The sequence below is a fragment of the Pleurodeles waltl genome, chromosome 4_2 (genome assembly GCF_031143425.1).
Source record: "Pleurodeles waltl isolate 20211129_DDA chromosome 4_2, aPleWal1.hap1.20221129, whole genome shotgun sequence".
Classification (NCBI taxonomy): Eukaryota; Metazoa; Chordata; class Amphibia; order Caudata; family Salamandridae; genus Pleurodeles; species Pleurodeles waltl.
The window spans coordinates 427,392,487-427,413,362 of record NC_090443.1 but is presented as its reverse complement, the minus strand read 5'-3'; the positions used below and the strand labels follow the sequence as shown (position 1 = coordinate 427,413,362).

Genomic DNA, 20,876 nt, shown 5'->3' with positions numbered 1-20,876 from the left:
TGATGAGGGTTGATACCCTGAAACCAGTCCCAGGATGCTTGTTTCTGGTCCAGGGAGGACCTGGCCTGGCAGTTCGGGCTGGACTGTTCCCATGGAGAACAGGATTGAGACTGATTTGCATATGGCTGGGTCCGAACTGGAATGGCATGGCAAGCAAATAAACTGATGGATGAAACCCAGATCTATGACTGGGGGTGAATGTTTGATTTGTACTGCGTTCTGTCCATCATCTGTTGTTTTTGCATTGGTCTCTGAAGGTTGGCCTCCTATTCCTTAGGCCATCGCCTGACCCTTGTATCCTCAATGCCTCTTCTCACTGCTGCTCTGTGTCGCAGCTCTTCACTGCCTCCGCCACCACTGGTTCCTCCCTAGGCCCTCAGAGGACCACAACCACCCAACTCTCCTCGACGGGGGGTATCTGGGGGAAAGGCAGGGAAACTGCAATGGGGGTCCCTCCTCTCCGATCACCCCTCCACCTCAACATTTGTCTCCGGTCTTCTATGCTTCAGGCTGGGAGCTTTGCTACGTCCGCCATTTTGTGCTTGGCAGTGCCGGCTGACGCTGCCTCTATTGCCACCAGCGCGCTAGCGATTGCGATGCCGGTTCCTTGGCAGCTTCCTGGGTCCCAGGGCTCGTTTTGTGCCCAGTCTGGTTCAGGACTGTGTTGGATTTTAGGGGTTTACTCACCCCAGCGGTGCAGGAGCTTCTCTAGCTCGCGGCCATCTTTGTTGGCATCAAACACCAGACCCCCCCCCATCCCCCTGATGTGATTTAGACAGAAAGTGCACTGGGTTCCTGCTAACCCAGTTCCCCTGGGCCAGAGCTCTTTCCCAAAACTGCACAGTAGTTTCCCTTAATTGGCAAAACCTTTAGCATCATCTGTAAGTCTCTAGTAAATAGTACCCCTGGTACCTACGGCCTGGAGTACTAGAGGAGGTCCCTAAGGCCTGCAGTACAAATTGTGCAACCCTAAGGGACCCCTCACCAAGCACATGACAGGCTGCCATTGCAGGCTGTGTGGCTTGGTGCAGACTAAAGTGAAAACATGACATGGCACACAGTTTGTGTGCCATGTCCCTGAACACTGAATGCAGTATATGTAAGTCACCCCTCTAGCAGGCCTTACAGCCCTAAGGCAGAGAGAATTATATTACATGTGAGGGCATATCTGCACAAGCAGATATGCCCCTGCAATGTCCTTGTCAATTCGCACACACAGTTAAGTGACCAGGGAAGCCATTTTAAATACATATGTTGGAGACTGATGAATATGTGTTCCCCAGTGACATGATAGCTTCACTGAAGATAGGGATGTTTGGGATCAAACATTTCGGATCAGTGAATTTACACTAATGTAAGTGTTGGATTTACCAACACATGTACCCAGAGGGCACCTTAAAGGTATCCCCTGAACCCTACCAGCCTGTGGTGTGCTCACTGACTGGTTTCTGTCAGCATGCCACCCTAGACACCTTTCTGGCCACATAGGGTGAGAGCTTTCTGCTCTCAGGAGGCCCAAAACAAAAGCCTGTCTGAGAAAAAGGTGTACCAACCCCTTCCACAGGATGACCTGCTAATTAACCAGCCTAAGGTGGCAAGCCTCAAAGGGCTGACACCTTCGAAATGCCAATCTGGCTCCCCTCACAGGAGAGGAGGCCACTGCCCCTGTATAGAGCCCATTTTGCACCTAGACAGGCAGGAAAATTAGCTAGTCAGGTAGGTTTGCCACCTCCAGGCTATTATCACCCCTAAGGTGGGCAACTGCGAGGTGGACACGATTTGTCAGAGGTAGCCATCTTTGAGATAGGATATCTAGGATTTCTGGGACAGGATTATGCCCACTTCCCACAGGAAGTGGTCATATAGGGGGTGCAGTGACCCCCAGGGTAAGTAGCCCATTGGCCACTACCCTACACACCCCTAAATTCTGTATTTAGGGAAGATCCTGGGACTCGAGAAGCAGATCCTGACAACCTAAGAATAATGAGACACAAGAACTAAAAAAGCAGAAGAGAAAAGAAGCAGCTGACCTGATACCAATCCACCAGCCTGTCTGCAAACCCCGATGAGAATCTGCACCAAAGTTGACTCATCCTACAGCTTTGACTCCAGAAACCCAGAAGGGCTGCCTGCTTCAAAATAACTCAAGAACTCCAGTGAACATCGGACTTGTTCTCCAGCAAACTCCAAAAGAAGGGACTCTGAAGCCTCTGGAACCGCCAAAACCTGACACTTTAAGTCACCACTGCAACCCGTGTCTCCGACCTGAGTTGAAGTGGACCACCGGTGCCAACAAGGTTCCCCAGCCCACCAGAGCCAGAGTTCATAGTGGGTCACCCCTCCTGGACTCCCCGATGACACCTTAAGCCTCTGCATGGAGCCCCCCTCTATCGCGACCACTCTGGTAAAGAAAACCTGACTCCCAAAGACACCTCTACCGCCTGTCACCCCTGCGATGGGAAGAAGAGAACCAAAGGTTCCTACCTGTGCCTGAGCATTTTGAGCCCTGTGCCCCCCCCTTTTGGTTCAGCCCGACTGGCCTCCTGGTCACATCCTGCAACCTTTTATCTGTACTGACCAATCCCCATTGGAACACAATGGGTACCCAATGCGGTTTCATACTCTGCACCTGTCCGTCTCCAGGTCACTGAGTGTGTGTTGTGGGTGCTGCCTTGGACCTTGCCCACTACTCACTTTAACACCTGGAGATTGGTCTTTTAAGTCGCTGTACTCTACCTGTTTGCAGAACTTGTTTTCCCTCCCATAGGATAACATAGTAGAACTCAGAATTTGCACTTTGTCCACTTTTTAAAGTGAAAAGAATTCTTATTTAAAAATGTACTTATCTGAACAATTTTTCTCTGATGTCTAAACATATACAAATATACTTGCTATTTTTATAAAAATTGGTCTGGATCTCCTTCTTGAATTGTGTGTCCTTTATTGACTAGTGTGTATTTTTAGATGTCTTGCACTCTTCTGGGTTAAGCCTAAGGCTGCTTGACCGCACTACCCCTAAATAGAGCACTTTGAGATTGCATAGCAAACCTGTCCACTCACTGGGTAACCCCTGGACCTCTTACATGGTATCCACATAAAGGGCCAGCCTCCTACAATTTGTCAAACCTTCAGCTCAACTGTGGGTAGCTGTAGCTCTGAGCTGCAGGGCTTACACAAAGGAGCAAGTGTAAACCATTTAAACAATACCAAAAAAACAACTGAAGAAGAAATCGACAAGACACCAAAGAAATCCAACATTAATTTGAAAAACATGTATAATCCAGAAAAGGTCCAACACTCTCTTACTTAATGCCCAAATGTAAACAATATGGGTTACCAAGGAGGTTTGGAACCCTTATAAGATTACCTCAGTATATGAAATCAAACCACAAAATGTAGGTAAACCCATATAAAAGTTGGTTAGTTCATGTCTTGCTTTTCACAGTTCAAATCTAGAGTAACACATCCAATCAGTTTGTTACATCCAATGGAAGTTTATTTTGAATATAAGAAGGATGAAGATTCATGTGAGGTACATGGGAGATGAGCAAACGCCAGAGAAGAACAAACGCCGACACGTGTTTTGCTCCTCGGTGGTATTTGTACCTGGGGCTTTCTCAAGGCTGTGAGAAATACAAAAGCATGTTGAAACCAAGTATTCTTCTCATCAAGAGGCAAAACAAAAAACTGTGACGAATCACCCAAGTGCGAATATTGGAAAAATGAAATAAGAGAAAACCACTTTCCAATGAACTGTCACATGAGAGGACCTTTTCCTAGATGATGTTGAAAAAAGCTAATCAAATGACTGACATCATTGTTGGTGTAAAGACTATATAGTTCAAAGATTGTATTACTAGTGAATGAAGTTGGTGCTTAGAACAGTGAGTCTGGTGAACAAGAAACAAAATCCCCAGATGGAGTTGGTGAAGAAGATCAGCATAGAATTTTAAGAACCGAAACACGACCCAAGTCAGGTGACCAATCAATAAGTATTACCCATGCAATAATCCTTCATAATCCCATTAATCACAAACTAGTAAAATACCTTTCCAGATATTCTTAAGAAAAGTTCTGAGCACCTACTTCATTCACTAGTAATACCATCTTTGAGCTATATAGTCTTTACACCAACAATGATGTGGTGAAATGATGTCTCCTTTTCCAGGTTGCAGCACAGCATATACTGTTGATAGAAACACCAGCGAGCAGAGCCACCATTGTTGAAATGGAGTGTGTGCTTTAATCTTTCGATGTAGAGGCGTGCCAGCCTTAGAATGGCAGAATTGTATTGCTGTTGCGATACATCCGGCTATGGTAGCTTTAGTCACCAGACCACCTTTTTTATGACTACCATTTGCCACAAACAAATGATCCCTATTGTGGAGATCTTTTGTACGTTTCATATAGAATTTCAAACAACTTTTTTACATCAAGAGTATGTAAAGTTTTTTCAGCAGATGTCTACGGGTTTGGGGGAAAATGTTCTGAGTACAAGGCTCAATGAGGTGGACGTCAGTTGGTACTTTAGTTATGAACCTCAAATTGGTTTGGAGAATAACCTTATTATCCTTGAATTGCAGAAAAAATGTTCTTTAATCGTGAAAGCCTAGGGCTCACTCACTTTTCTTGGGGAAGTTAATGCTAGAAGCAATTTTCCATGCTAAAAACTTGAGATCAGTTTTGTGAATTGGCTTGAAGGGGGTCTTCATAAATTGCGATAGCACTGTATTGAGTTGCCATGTTGGTGGAGGTGACTAACACAGGGAACACTCTGAAAAGACCCTTAAGATATTGCTTAATTAGTCTATTTGACCAGCAGTCCTCCTCTAACTAGAAATAGATGCCTGAAACGCTTTGATGGAAGAGTGTACAAGAAGATCTGCAGTGGTGAAAGAAAAGAGGTATGGCAAGATTTGTTCGGGAGGTGACGAAATACGGTGTACATTTGAGGTTTGACACCATGTACAAAAAAACGCTTCCATTTTCAACAACAGGCTGTTTGTAGCGTCAGCTCTGGCCCTTGTGAGAATATCCATGCACTCTTGCAGGATGTCTAGGTGTTGCAGCTCATTGTGTTGAGGAGCCATTCCAACTGTAGAGAAATCTGGTCTGGATGAAGTATCTGCCCGTGGTTCACTGGTAGCAGATCTTTCTGAGGCTTCAGCTAAATGTGGCTGCCCTCCGACAACAGAAGCTGCGTAACCTAGTGCTGTCTGGGCCACCGTGGAGTAATAAGTATGAGCCGGCAAGGTTTCCTCTTCCTTTTCTTGAGAAGCCTGGGAATAAGAGGGATTAAAGGAACGCGTACACAAAGATCTCTGACCATCTTATCAAAAACACATTCTCACAAGGCCCCTTGTGGGAACCCCGACTTGCACAGAACCGGCATTTCTTGTTAGCTTGTAATGCAAAGAGATCCAGACTCTTCTTTCCCCATCTCTGGAAAATTGTGTTGAAAATGGCTTGATTCAACTTCCATTTGTGACAGGTTTGATGCGTTCTGCTTAATGTATCTGCCATGGGACGACTCCCAGCAGATATTCTGCTCTTATGTTTATATGATGAGCCAATACCCATTTCCAGGTGTTTTGTGATTCTTGCGAAAGGGCTTGAGAACTTGTACCTTCCTGCTTGCTGAGGTAAGGCATGCAGGTTGAGTTGTCCATTCTGATCAACACAGATGATCCTTTTATCCTTGGTAAAAAAACTTGAAGAGCAAGCGAAATAGCTCTGAGCTCCAGAAAACTGATGCAACATTTCGACTGTTGTAGACTCCATGTGCCTTGTATTTGCAGGTCCTGCAATGGAGCTCCCAAGTCTGTTATGAGGGACTCTGAAATTGCGTAAAGGAAAGTCATTCCCAGTAATAGATTGTTTGATTGATCCACTATGGGAGAGCACTTTTTATTACAAGTGTGATGTGGATGATGATCTCGAAGAAGCCGTCCACCTGAATCCATTATGCATACAACTCCTATTGAAAAGGTTTAATTTTCAGATGAGCAATTTGGCTTTGGAGAATGACCAATTACATATCCAGCAGAGATTTGAGACAGAGAAGTGAAGTGGACTGTCTTTTTACAAGATCGATGGCCAGTGCCAACAATTTTCTTTATCTGTCTGAGGACAAGAATCCTTTGTCTTGCAGTGCATCTAAGGCTGCCCCCAGAAAACGTATCCTCGTTTAAGAAGGAAGAGAGATTTCTGAAACTTTACTGTGAGTACCAAGATTTGAAACGTCTGCAGGCAAGTTGTTGTAGCAACAATGCTTGGTGAAAAGACAGAGCTTTTATCAGCCAGTCGTTGAGATACAAAACTTGAAGGCCCTTTTGACACAAAAAGCCCACTACCGGGGTGAAGGAAGTTGGCTTTTTATGTGGTATATCAACCACTAGACATACAGTGTAAAGAGTCCAGGGGTTCTCCAACGAGTGGACAAGGTCTTGCTATGGTCTATTTGGAGGTAGTGTGGTAGAGCAACCTTAGGCTCAACACAGAGGAGTGCAAGACATTCACAAATACACACAATAGTCAATAAAAGAGAAATCAAAAAGGAGCTCCACACCAATTTATAAAAAGCATTGGCATTGCCAATAGATATCGTCTTTTAGACCCACTTGCTTTGGCAATGCAGTTTGCTGGTGCTTTCCATTCAAGATTCTGGGCAAATAACTATCTCCCCGTGCCTACAAAAATGAATGTGTCCTTGTGTTAAGTGCTACTTTCGGGATGTGTTGGCACTATTTAAAACTGCACAAAAAAGTAACAGGTGCTAATATAAAGCGCTCCAACGCCTTTGGGTGATGTTTGCACTGTACAAAACTGCACCCCAAAAAAGTAACTGGTGCTTATGTAAAGCACTCCAGTTCCTTTTAGTGGTGTTAGCTCTACATAAAACTGCCCCAAAAAATGTTTAAACAGTGTTGAAGAAGGAGGGGATCTGTGCAGCAGAGATCAGCGGGGGCAAACAGTGACAGGCGAGAGGTGGACAGGCAACCAACAGAAAAACGCAGGAAGCAGAAAATGATTTGCCCGTAATCACAAAATATGGAACTGAGGCCAAGGCTAGAGAGATAATATGGCATCCTCTTGGGAGAGGATGTGGTGTAGGGGCCAGAGCTGCTTACTATGTAGCTGGGAAACTGGGGTTGAGTGTCGATATAGTGTTAACATTCTTTATTCTGGGCAAATCACTTAATCTCCCTGTGTCTACAAAAATTAATGTGTTTGATGCAAAGTAACTGGTGTTAATATAAAGTGCTTCAATACCTTTAGGTGGTGATTGGTGCTATATAAAATTGCACAAAAAAATAACTGGTGCTCATGTAAAGCACTCAAATACCTTTGGCTGGTTTTGACGTTACATAAAATTTCGCAAAGACAAAAATCTGAAAAGCAGAGTCGAAATGCGGGAGGTTGACTGGCAACTAACAGCAAATTCAGACTACCATGTGGAGATTAATTGATTTGCCTAAGTTTACAGTGTCCTCATGTAAAGTAACTGGTGGTAATGTAAAGTGTTCCAATACCTTCGGGTGATGTTGGCACTATGTAAAAGAACACAAAAAAGGAACTGGTGCTAATGTAAGGCTCTCCAATACCTTCAGAAATATACTGTATCAGCCACTTAGTGGCGCTATATGCTGCAGTATAAATAATATCCTCTTGAAATCCTACTGATCATTTGGTTTTATGATATTTTGTTTACGGACATGGTGTTCTGGTCAACTTGTGCCCTGACAATTTCAACTGTCTGTCTTTATATTTATGCTACCCCCGACTGGGGAGCAGGGTCAAGACTGATTTGCATATGTCTAGGTCCCAACTGGGGTGGCATAGTGAGCAAAAGAACGATGGATTAAACCCAGATCTGTGACTGGAGGTGAGTGTTTGAAATGCTTGAGCACACCGTCCATCATTCTTTTGTATTGATAAAAAAGTGAGGGTAACCATGTGTAGCAAAGTGCCCTCTTTCTTGGCATGGTTACCCCCATTCTCTGCCTGTCAGTGATTGACTGTTCACTGGGATCCTGCTAATCAGGACCCCAGTGATTAAGCTCTCTCCCTTCTAACTTGGTAACTAAACCTTTTCCTTCCCACAATCGGCATACTGGTCCCCCCTGTAAGTCCCTAGTGTAGGAAGCCGGCTCTGTATATACTATATCAAAGTGAGATATGGTGTACACAGAGTCCAGAGGTTCTCCAGAGGCTAAAGTAGATAATACTAATGCTCTCTTTGTGGTAGTGTGGTCGAGCAGTTAGGCTTATTAGAGGGTAGTGCAAAGCATTTGTTGTACACACACTGACAATACAAAAAGGTACACACTCAAAGACTTAACTCCAGACCAATGGTTTTTATGTATCAAAAATATATTTTCTTAATTTATTTTTAGAACCACAAGATTCAAGTTGCAAGTAAGCACTTCAAAAGCTTCGTATTTCACCCAGGTAACAACAGTACTTTTTTGAAATAGGTAAGTAATACCGTTTTTGAATTATTGGCAATAATCTGTTTTAAAAATGGACAGTACAATTTTCAGAACAGTTACTTGGGGGGGGGAAGAAATGTTAAGTCGGTTTACAGGTAAGTACAATACTTACAGTTTCAGTCTCTGGGTTTTAGGAAGTCCACCGATTGGAGTTCAAGTTAACCCCAAACACCCACCGCCAGCAACACGGGGCCAGGTGGGTGCAGAGGTCAAATTTGAGCAAATTTAAAGTGTGCTCCTATGGAGACAGGGGGTACTCAGAATCAGGCCTGCCTGCAGGTAAGTACCCGCAGCTCGGAGGGCAGACCAAGTAGGCACCAAACACACACCCTCAGCGGCACAGGGGCGGCTGGGTGCAGGGTGCAAGCAGGACGTCCGCTTTCCAATGCTGGTCTATGAGGAGACCCCGGGTCACTCAGAGGCTGCAGGCGAGGTCCAGGGGTGTGTCTCAGGCACACCACCAGTCAGACAGGGAGGAGGGCCGCGTGCTGGATGTTGATACACCAGGGGTCGGTCTCTCCAAGGCCTGGGGGCTGTGGTTGCAGTGTGTTCTTAGGTGTCTGATATCTTCGTCCAGAGTTTTGCAGTCAGGGGGGTCCTCGGGATTTGCTCTGCAGGCGTCGTTGTGGAGGGGTGGAGAGGTCAACGCAGGCAGGGCATTTGCTAGCAATCGCCTGGGGACTCTTCTCTGCCTGTATGGACCACCTAGATACGGACTGTGGGCGTCAGGTGCACAGGGGTCAAGACTCATGCATTCGGAGTGAGATGAGAGTCCTGGTTGTAGGTTTTCTTTAGACAGAGGCGCTGTCCTCAAGAGTTCTTGGTACTCCTCTGCAACCTCCACTTCTGGCCACTGGAACCGAGACTGGACCCTCCAGGAGCCGACAACGCTGCACCCCACGAAGAAGACTGCAACTTTGTTTCCAAGGCTCCTGCCAGCTTTGCAACATTTTCCCTCCTGTGCATCCTCAGAAGACAGCAGCTCTTCAGCCTGCACAAGAAGGAATCTTCTTTGGAGTGAAGGAGTCACTCCCCTGCATCCGCAGGCACCTGCTGCAACGACGAACAGCTGCTTCGATCTCCCCTCATCCTGAACTGTGCGGATCCTGCATCATTGTGGTGGTCCAGAGTCGTCCTATCGGTCCTCTCTGCCAGCAATTTTGGTGGAGGTAAGCCCTTGCCTTCCCACGCAGGACAATACCCCATGAACCGCGTCTCTTGCAGCTGCCAAGGCTTGTTTGCATCTCCTTCAAGGGATCTTCAGGCGACGTGTAGCTCCAGTCCCCAGCACTCTTTTGTGTGATGCACAGCTCTCTGCATGGTTCTCCTGTGGCGTAGAATCCCTTTCTGTGGTGTTGCATGGGCTCTTTCTGTGTCTTCTTTCTCCCATTCTTGTGGGACTCCTGTGGGTGCTGCCTCTGCTCCGGTGGACTCTCTGCGACGCTGAGGGTCCTCTGTGACTCCCCACCTCCTGGGCTGAGTCCTCCTGGGCTGAGTCCTCCTGGGCTTTGCTGGTCCTCGCAGCACCACTTTTCCACTAACCGCGAATTTGCCTTTAGCAAGGCTCCTTGGTGAAATTCCTGCACCAACACACATCTGCAGTCTTCACTCCAGTGTGGGACATCTTCTGCATCCCTCAGGAACTCTTCTACTGCTCCAGGGCTGCAGTACTGACCTGTTCTTCACCATCGACCAACTCCTGCAAATACAGCTGGGTGGGTAGTAGTTCCTACTCCTGCTGGACTCCACTGAGACTTTTGGACTTTCTCCCCTATCTCCACAGGCCTTTTTCTCAATGAATCCACCACTGTTTTTTTGCAGTCTTTTCTGGGTGTCTTCTTTTTCCTCCTTTTGGGTGGAAAGTGGAAATTCCATTGATGTTCTCCTAGTCGCTGTGTGTGTGTGTGTGGAGGGGGAGGGGGGGGGGGGGGGGGGGTTTGATGTTGGGGGGGAGGGGTAACCATGCTACTTACCTCTGTGGTTTTCTAATACTCCCAGCTCCCCTCTACACATTCCACTTACCTAGGTGGGGGTCCTGTGTTCGCATCCATTAGTAAACGGTTTGTGCTCCCCCTAGGGTCACTATTGGTTATTTCTATTTGCACTGTTTTCTAATCTTTTCTATGCCTATTTCTGATTACTAGTGTATATATTTACTGTATGACCTCCTATTGGAGGGTGGCCCTTCTAGTATTTTGTGGTATTGTGTTCCAAAAATAAAGTACCTTTATTTTTTTACAACTGAGAGTTTTCATATGCGTAAGTGCTGTGTAACTATAGTGGTTTTGCATTATCTTTGCATGTCTCCCTGGTAAGCCTTGGCTGCTTATCCACAGCTACCTCTAGAGTCTGGCGTCTAGATACTTCCTACACTACACTAATAGGGGATACCTGGAACTGGTATAAGGCTTAAGTACTTTAGGTACACACCAGGCCAGCTTCCTATACCATGTCAAAAAAGAGGCACTTCCCTACATGGGGGCAATACATGTTGTAAATATTCGGTGTGCAGACCTGAGACCAAATGAAGTACTTTGAATTGGTAATGAGTGCCAGCTACTGTGAAACCAAACAATTTTCAATGTCTGGGAGGGATGTGAATATCGAAGTAGGCCTCTTGGAGATCAAGGTTTGTCATGAAATCTTTGTGACTGAGAAGGTTGAGAATTTCCTGGAGTGTAATCATACAATAAGACTACTTTTCCAGGTATTTGTTGAGTTTCCTGCGATCTAGAATGGGGCACCAGTCTCCTGATTTCTTGAGAATCAGGAAAAAATTAGAATAGAATCTCTTTCCTTTTCAAGAACTTGGGACTTTTTGTATGGCACCCTTAGATAACATAGCCAACATTTCCTTGTAAAGAAGAAGGACATGAGAAGACAATGACTGTTTTGGTGGTGTATGAGGAGGTATTTCAGGGAACTCGGGAGTGTGCCCGTATGGGATGAGATTCAGGACCCACCCGTCCATTGTGATCTTTTCTCATTTGTGTTTGGAGTGTGAAATTCTAGCTCCCATCTGATGTTGCTCTGTGCAGGTTGTAACCGGCACTTAAATGCCATCATTGGTTTCTGCTATTGTCTGTGGCTGAAGCTGACTTCTTTCTTCTCTGTTGTTTGGAGTACGCCGCCGATGCTGGTGCTTGGTAAGGTTGATTCTGCTGATAGGCAGCTCGGAAGGGCTGCTGAAATGACTGGCATATTTGATACCTCTGGTATCCTCCTCAAAAGAAATATGCTCCTCGTCCAAGCACTCTATTAAAGAGTGTCCTGCGATCCTGAAGGGTTCCCAAGGTCCTAGCCATTTCAGTATCTGATTTGATGCCAAGTAAGGCATTGTCAATATGCTTACCAAACAGAACCTCGCCATTGTAAGGCATGTTGTAGCCTTAAACCAGCCCTGCGTCTGAGAACCGCTGATCCTGTCAACTGTCTGAATCCTAGAGAAGCAATATCCATTGTGCAATCCGGAATTGATCGCTGAACTGGCAAAAAATCAAGGTATGTGGTGATGTCCGACCACATCTGGTGAGTTATCTGCCAAAAGTTACTAAAAATGTTTCCACTTGAGCAGACTTGGATGACATGGTGGAGAATCTCTTTCCAATATAACTGGGGCATCTGGCTTCTTTGTCAGGTGGCGCGATGAATGGAGTGGACAGGTTTTTGGTTCTGCGTTGAGCTGCTTGGCAGATTACTGTAGGAGGCTGGCTCAGTCTATGGTGTACACCTTTAGTGTGGCACCCTATACTGAGTCCAGGCAACCCTTAATAGTGAATAGGTGTCCAGATAGCATAAGCTCTCTCAGGGTAGCTTAGGCAAGCAGTTAAAGCTTTTCCAGGAGGAATGTAAAGCATTTGCAATATCACAGTAGTCAGACAGTAACTTAGTCACAAGGACAAACCACACAAGTGTTTGAAAAAATAAAGGATACTTTATTACAGCACTACTACTAAACTGACATTGGTATAGCTCCCATTGAATATATTATATACAATATACACATAAAATAAACACCAGAAATAGCATGAAAATATACAGGGCCCCAGGGGAGGGCCAAACCATATGTGTGGCGGTTGGCTGGGGGCAGTTAGGAACACCAGAGGTAAGTACAATAAGTGACCCCAGCAATCAGGAGTAAGTCAGTTACCCACCGAGTTGTTTATAGACTAACACAAAGAGTAGTGGTTGGAGTTTATGGAATTCAGGACCCTTCACAGTGGAAACTTAGGAAACTAGCAGACAAGGGGAAGGTTGGAGAGTGCTCCTACCTCAGGATACTCAGAAGACGAGAGTACCTACACCAGGGTCCTTGAGAAGTGACTCTCTCCTTAGACTGTGGGTGCTTCATATTGTCCAGCTGCTGTCACGACCTGTGGCCCAGGCCGGCGGAGCCCAGGGATGAATTCTGGACGTGGAGGACCTGCAAAGGAAGGTGACAGAGTACAGCACCCTCGGAGGTGCAGGTGGTAATGCCAACGTTCCTGAATGTGAAGTTCCTGCAAATCAGTGGAAGAAGAAGTCCAGCTGCGGGGTCAAGGAGCTGCAGAAGATCCCAGGAGTCACCTCGACAGCCGCAGGATCGCAGAAGGGTTAGTGAACAGCCAGGTCACCAACAAGCACTAACGAATGCAAACAGGAGAAGAACAGGAGTTTGCAAAGTTTAGGGGACCAGCAAGGTCTAGGAGACTCTACCCAGGAGCGGGAGTCAGAGCTGGCTGTCAGCATGCTGGAAGGCCAACAGACGTCAGTGGAGCCCCCACAAGTGACCCACATGCGCCAGACAGGGTGTCACATGGAGGCCTTGGCAGGAAAACAAAACAGAAGTCCAATGTCACAGGAGTTGCAGGTCAGGAGCTGATCTTCGGTTGGCAAAGTGCTGGGGGCCAGGGATTCTTGAAGATCTCCCTGGGGGAAGAGGCAATAAGGCATAGCAAGTGCAACAGTTGTGGTGCACAGGGGTGCCAGTCCAGTAGTAGGAGCAAGGGCCTACAGTCTCCCAACTTGGATAGAAGGCAAAAAAGACCCAGAAGAGGCCACAGACTCACTACCTGTGAAGCAGGACCTTTGGATGCCCTGGGACAGCAAACCCCACCAACCGGTCGACTTCTTAAGGTGCCTGCAGTTGCAGGGGAGTGACTCCTTCGCTCCAAGGCAGCCACAGCCTTGGATGTTGCAGAATTCTTGCAGGATCCAGAGAAACAATGTTGTAATGGGAGCCTTCCCACCAGAAGCAGACTTGTTCAGTTCCAAGGAAGACCAGCAGCAGTTCTAGAGGACAGGAGCAGATGCCATCTTGCAAAGAGTTCCTTGTAGAGTCGTGTTTGACAAATATAAGGACCCACCTGCGCGGGAGCCCTTAAGTAACATTAAAGGGGGTTGGCCACTCTCTGCAGTGACCCACCTATCAGAGAAGGGGGGTGGGTCGGGGGAGTCACGGATGTCATCTACCTGGCCTAACCAGTCAGATGCTTCCAGGGGACTCTACACATCTTATTTTGACGATGGTAGAATCAAGTGGCCACCTAGAAGAGCTTTGTGCAACTCCCTAGGGGAAGAGCTGGACAGGGGAGTGGTCACTCCCCATCCTTTGAGGCTGCACAAGCAGAACTGTGGAATCCTCTAGGGAACCCCAAGAGTACATGGTATCATGCCACTAACACTCGAATCGGTGTAGTTGCACAATTCCAACATTTTTGTCACCAAACATGCCTAGATTCGGAGCAACCATTATGTAGTTGGACCACTTGTATTGACCAGTGCCCACTACACCACTACATACCTTAAGATGGCTTCCCCAACACCTACAAAGTCAAGGAATTGGCCTGGGGTCGTGGAGGGGTACCCTGCTCAGGCAGGGACACCCTCACACTGAGAATCATGCACTCTGCCCTCGGGCTAAAGGGCCTACGAGATGGGTGAATGTCTAAGTGCAGTGATCATGTTTGGCAGTGAAAGGGTGCATGCATCGTTTTACGCAGGCTGCAATAGCAGGCATCTAGTCACACTTTGCTCCAAAGGGTGGTACAATACATGCTGCAGCCCATGGGGGACCCCTGGTATACCGATGCCTTGGTTACCTAGGTACTATATACTAGGGACTTACATGGGTGCACCAGTGTACCAATTGTGGGTGTGAAAGGTTACTGAAACTACATGTAGGGGAGAGAGCACTGGCTCGGGGGTCCTGGTTAGCAGGATCCCAGTGCACTACAGTCCAAAACATACTAACGGCAGGCAAAAAATGTGGGAGGTGCAACAACCAGAACCCAGCTTACTACAATTACCGAATCTGGTTTTGGATATTCTATGAAAGAAGTAGGTGATCCCTCTGGAACTTTATATTTTTTATAAATGCGCGGCAGTAGCTGAGATCTTCATTATTTTAGGCCTTCTTCCCAGATGCAATCTATTATCGATATTGCCCTTACTGTCTTTCTGGACTGCTCTTTAAAGTTGTATAAAAAGCAGTCAGGTTGTTTAATTGTGATTGGTAAATGAAAGTGCACAGCCGCTAGTTCCGTAAGTGTGTGAAATCCACCAATGTCATCAGGTGGACAATCAGCAGGTTGTAGCGCTAGAGAAGGTGTTGGAATGATTCTCTAGAGACTGTGTGCCTTGAATTTCACCTTTCACCCTGTCTTCTTCCTCAGATGCTGACGATGATGATGGGTCATCCAGAGGGGTGCATAGTAATCTGTGGTCTGGAAACCATTCTCTGAGTAGGTGGTGGTAGTGGCTGCGGCAACAGGTGTTTCTATAGCTGATTGCGCTTCTGCAGGTGTTGTAAAGCGCTTGTAATAGTCCTGAAGCAAACCTTATGAATCCTGGACTAAGGTAGCCAGAACCTGGACATATCCTGTGAGGAAGTGGTGATACTGATCACCAGACTGACGTGGTTGACCAATATATTGCTGTGCTTGGTAATAGGTTCATAGTATTCCCCCTCATCTTGGTATTTTCCTCCTCAACTTGGTATTTTACAAACAACTCAGATGGACTGTGAGTAGTACCAACAGATCGCTGCTCATCATCATCCAACTCCTCGACATCAAGCAAGTCACTATGTGGCAAAGGGGACACCTTGCTGGACGAGGTTAGTTCCGGACGCAATATTACATGTGTAGACTGCAGTCTTGTTGATGTAGATGACGGTGGTGGCGATGACGTTGGTGGCGTTGACGTGGTTAGAATTAGCATGGGTGGTTTCTTAGATTTGGTCGACAACATTGGTATGTTTTCACCAAATTTCAATGGTGTCATCGTCAATGCTGTTGACATCGTTCATACATGCTTCGTTGGCGGCCTTGTGTAGGAAGCTGGCTCTCTATATGGTGCACTAAAAAGAAGTACAGCGTGCAGAAAGTCCAGTGGATCCCCATTTCATTTGCAGGGGCACAAGTAGGACTACTGCTCTATTTTGTGGTAGTGTGGACGAGCAGTTAGGCTCATCAGAGGGTATTGCTAAGCATTTGTTGTACTCACAGAGGCAATAGATCAGACACAAACTCAAAGAATAAATTTGAGACCAATTTAGAAAAATAATACTTTTGTTCATATATACTTTAAACCCAAAGAACTTCATTACAAGGTAAGTACAGTTTCATGCATATTAGCTTAAAAAATTAACAGCACAATTTCAGACTTCTCCAATGTTAACCTATGGATAAAACAATGTTCAGCAAACACAGGGTTACAATGCCAATCTCAGCGAGTTAAGGTAGGTACTGGGCACTGATCCGAATCACACCAGCAGGTCACTCCAGGCAGCACTGGGGCTGCCAGGTGCAGGGGTACAGCAAGGAGTCAGGTGCCCAATGGTATTGAATGGGAGTTGGTCCTCGGGACAAACAGGGTGCAGGCTCTGGCTAGGAAGCCAGACGGGGACAACAAACAGGTAGGTAGTAGACTTTGGGTGCTCTGGGACACACAGATGCACCTTTGGTCCTTTTCTCCAGGGCCCAGGGGTGACGGATGCAGGGGTGTCCTTAGGCATCATGTTTCTCCATCCGGGAGCACTCGCGGTGAGGGGGCCCTGTGTGTTGAGGCTACAGGTGTCGTATGGGAGTCCATTAAGGGGAGGGACTCGAGCTCAGGGGAGCTGGGGGGATGTCGTTGAGACTAGTGACCCACCTCAGAGCGGGTCAGGGCCAATGGATGGAGTGGTTGCTGGAGGTGTCGGCTTTTCTCACACAAGCCTGCGGGAGAGGGGGCCTGCGTGCACATGCTTCAGGCAACTTGGAGGAGTCCAAGAGGGGCAAAACCTGAGTAGACTCGGACTATGGACAGCTGGGGAACCTTGCTGGCTCCGCTGATTAGCTTCATCTCGGGTCGAGGATGTCAGCTGCAGAGATCACTTGAGGTACTGTGTCTTTGCTGTTCTGGAGGCGGTAGAGTCCTTTCTTGAGACTTTTTTCAAAGCAGAGATTCTTGAGTCTTTAGACATAGCAGGCAGTCCTCCTGGGTTTCTTGGAGGCTCAGATGCAGAACGAGTCATCTTTTTGGGCAGAGTCCATCGAGGTAAGAAGACAGGCCAGTGGGGCTGGTACTAAGTCAACCGATTCTTCTTTTCCTCTTATGCAGGTGCAACTCTTCTTTGTCTTTTGCTTCTTAGGTAGTCAGGATCTGAGTTCTAGGGTTCAGGGGTGCCACCTAAATACTCAATTTAGGAGCGTTTCAGGGAGGGCCAGGTGGTAGCCATCGGGCTGACCACCTTTAGGGTGACTACACCCTTTTTATGATCACTTAAGTGGGCATAACCCTAACTATGGTGGCCTAACTCCTTCCAAACAAGATAGAGGAATTTAAAAAGTAGTGTCCACTTCAGCTTGTCCACCTTAGGGGTGGTACTGGCATGAAGTGGGCACACCTACTAATCTAACTAATTTTACCTCCTTTTCTGACGCCAAAAGTGGGGTCAGTCATCTTCACCATATGGAGAGACCTGGGTTGCATTACAAAGGTGGCTAGGCCTTTAAAGCTCCCAGCGCCCTGGAATGTCCATCCTGCCTAGGTGAGGTGCTAACACCTCGCACAGTGCAGGCTTTTGTCTGTGGCCCTTGAGAGCGCTGGCTCTCACCTTGGGGGACCAGAAATGTGTCTAAGGTGGCTGAACTGGTCAGGACCAGTCAGTTAACACACTAGTAGCTGGTAGGTTTTCAGGGGCACCTCTAGGTGCCCTCTGGATGCAGTTATTAACAAATCAATCACTGGCATCGAGTGCTTATTAATTTGAGATGTTGCATACCAAACATCCCTATATTCAGAGAAGCCATCATGTAGCTGGGAAACTCATAGTGACCAGTGTCTAGCACATGCATTTAAAATCGCCTGTCTGGTCACTTACTATGTCTGAGAATGGACAAGACATTGTAAGGGCATATCTGCTCATGCAGATATCCTCTCACATGTAGTAATAATGCCTCCTGCCTTAGGGCTGTAAGGCCTGCTAGATGGGTGACTATCATATATTGCATGCAGTATTTAGGGGACATGGCACACAGGCTGTGTGCCATGTCATGTTTTCACTTTTGTTTGCACTACAACATGTAGCCTGCAATGGCAGTCTATCATGTGCTTGGTGAGGGGTCCCTCAGGGTGGCACAATTATGCTGCAGCCCTTAGGGACCCTTCTTAGTACCCCAGGCCCTATGTAGCGGGGTACCATTTACTAGGGACTTACGTTGGGTGCTAAAGGCTATGCCAATTGGGGGAAACAAATTTGCAATTTTGGGGGTTAGGATCAGGCACTGGGGTCCTGGTCAGCAGGAACCCAGTGCACTTTCAGTCAGAATTACACCAGCAACCAGGCAAAAAGTGTGGGGGGTGACCATGTCAAAAGAGGCACTTTTCTAAAGGATGGCAGCCAGGAAGCTTAATGTTTCATGTCCTAATGTTACATTTTAATGCTCTAGTAAGTTCTCTGGAGGCTTGTCATTATCTGACTCTATTGAGTATGTGTCCCATGCATCTTCAAAATGCACTCAAGAGTCATTTATGCTTTTTTTTTCCCCCACAGGATGTGACTGCAGAGGCCCAAAGTTAGAATTCTTATCCTTGCACCATGGGAAGAAATAGTGTGAATGTTTATAACAGTAGGTTTTTATCAGATCAAATCTGATGCCTGGGGATTATTCTAAGTTAAGGACCCTGCGGCTAGATGGAGTCTCTACCAGATAAGGCATCCCCAAAGGTAAGTACCTTGCGCGGGGTCATCTGATGTCAGGTGGTGAGGTGCTTGAGGGAGAGCTCTGACAGCGCCTTCAGATACATGGTGCGGTAGTCCTGACGGGGCTTGGAGTCCACAAATACACCAAGTGGGGAATCTGTCAGAGACATCTTTTTGTGACAGGCACCACATAGCTTGAAACCATCCTCATACCAGATGAGAAGTCTCTCACAAAGAGTTGACAAAAGTTGGCAAAAAAATAACAGTAAAAAAATGACCGAGGGCATCTCGGACTGGATCAGTGCTTTCTGGTGCTGAAATGAAACAACTGACGTCATCGTGCTGGGGTGGAGTCTATGCAGGTACAGCACATTTTACTTCTGGCAGCCCCAAAACTAAACAACGCCACCTACCAGGACACTGGGTACTCCTCAAAAATCTTCCGGATCCAGTTTGAAGCCTGGGGATTATTCTAAGGTAAGAAATCGGCAGCTAGAAGTCTAGCAGCTCAAATGTTTGATGAGTACATAATGTATTCCTTAGCATTTTAATGCTGATTTACGGCTGCACTGAAAGATGCTACTGATACATTAATCAGTCATAGCTCAGTTACCTGTAGTAGCATATTTAACCCCAATTCACCTTATTCCGTTACCACAAAGAGCCAGCAATGCTGGACTATACCACCAATTCTCTTCAGTGCTTAACCTCTTCCATACTTCAGAAACCCAAGGGGCTTATTTTAGTGCAGTATTATTGTCAACATAAACAATTAGAGCAAAGCTGGCCTGCCACACTTAGCTAGCCTGCCACACTTAGCTAGCCAGTGATGTTCTGAAGTATAAGCATTCTTTCTTTGAGCCTATTTCCACCACAACTTGAAGGAAGTTTTCACTATATGTATGATTTATAGTTATTAATGGCTTTGTTGATGTTTTGCCCATGTTTATTCCTGTTGTGTCATGAAACAACCCTTAGCTGTAGGTTTTCCACATTTTCGTCAACCTCTTACCTGGAGGTGAGACAACTGTATGTTGATTCAAATGAGGGGGGCTCGGCTCTGGTTGAGGCAGTAGCTGTGGTGGTAATTCTTGCTGTGCCAGATGCATCAGGGGTGGGTTGAAATGTGTCATGGCATCAAACATACTTCCTGGGAGCGGCTGATCCATAACTGGGACCTGGGAAGGGATGAAAGGAGGTGGAAGTGGAGGTGGGGAAGTCTTCATCAGTGGCGACACCAGCTGGGGGACCGATGGCTGTGGGGGCTGAGGCTGCAACACCTGCGGGTGAGGGTGATGGTGATGCTAGAAAGAAACAAGATGTACATTAAAAGTGCAGATACAAGAATCCGCAGGTAACAGACATCCTGCAAACAAGACTGCCAACTATACATTTTCAACCTTGCTGCTCTCGCCTGACACTAGGAGATATATATTAAAAATAATATAAACAAACTTCATATCATAGCAAAGAAACTCAAACATGATGCATTAGATTCTAGGCTGTACCTCTTGAGTTACTCCTGATATATAAATGTACTTAAACACTTATGTGCAATTTTACAACTGAAAAATGATAATGAACAGCAGGCTTGTGCAGGCCAATCGCTACTCTGCTACTTAAACTCTCAAGCCCTTTAATTATCTTTCCTTCTGAATGATGGGATACTGATGATATCGGGTATGTGGCCAAAATATTTTTGCTCAGCACAAAGACAGTTATCTTGAAGTTCGGACGCAACTGCATACTGGCTCTATTGAAAAGCTAGCATCCATACCTCAGTCCTTTCTCTAGCCATAAACACTTCAGAGGCATGCTTATTGGGTGGGTAATCTGGAGGAAAGTTGAACCATTGACTAGTATTACAAGTTGTCATAGTAAGCTTCTTTTTCGTCTACATTCAGCTCACTGGCCTCCAAAAGTCATGGGGTGAGGTTTAGCATCCAAATGTCTGGTTTGAGGATGTTGCAAAAAGATATGCTGTGGAACAGACTTAATATATTCAACATGAGTTGCCCAAGCAGGGCATTCAAACTCCACTTTACAGATATCAGACTGGAACATGGACTATAAAAAGGAAAGAAGGAAAGGTAACTTATTTATAGACCTATTTCTGCACCGTTGGAATCTTAATTGAAGTCCTAAACATTAGAATAACTCCCTGCGTGTGTGGACTCCAGAGCAATTTTCATAGATGTAGTGTCCACTGAGCCGTG

The 20,876-nt window shown here is 46.3% G+C and overlaps 1 protein-coding gene across 5 annotated transcripts in view; it reads right to left on the bottom strand.

Annotated features, from left to right (window-relative positions):
- Positions 1 to 20,876, bottom strand: part of BRD4 (bromodomain containing 4) — a 1,024,368-nt gene that overhangs the window by 259,501 nt on the left and 743,991 nt on the right. For all 5 annotated transcript variants that reach the window (XM_069231688.1, XM_069231690.1, XM_069231691.1 and 2 more), the window contains one exon: positions 19,673 to 19,964. In XM_069231688.1, the coding sequence (XP_069087789.1) occupies positions 19,673 to 19,964 (292 nt within the window). The remainder of the gene's footprint in view (positions 1 to 19,672; positions 19,965 to 20,876) is intronic.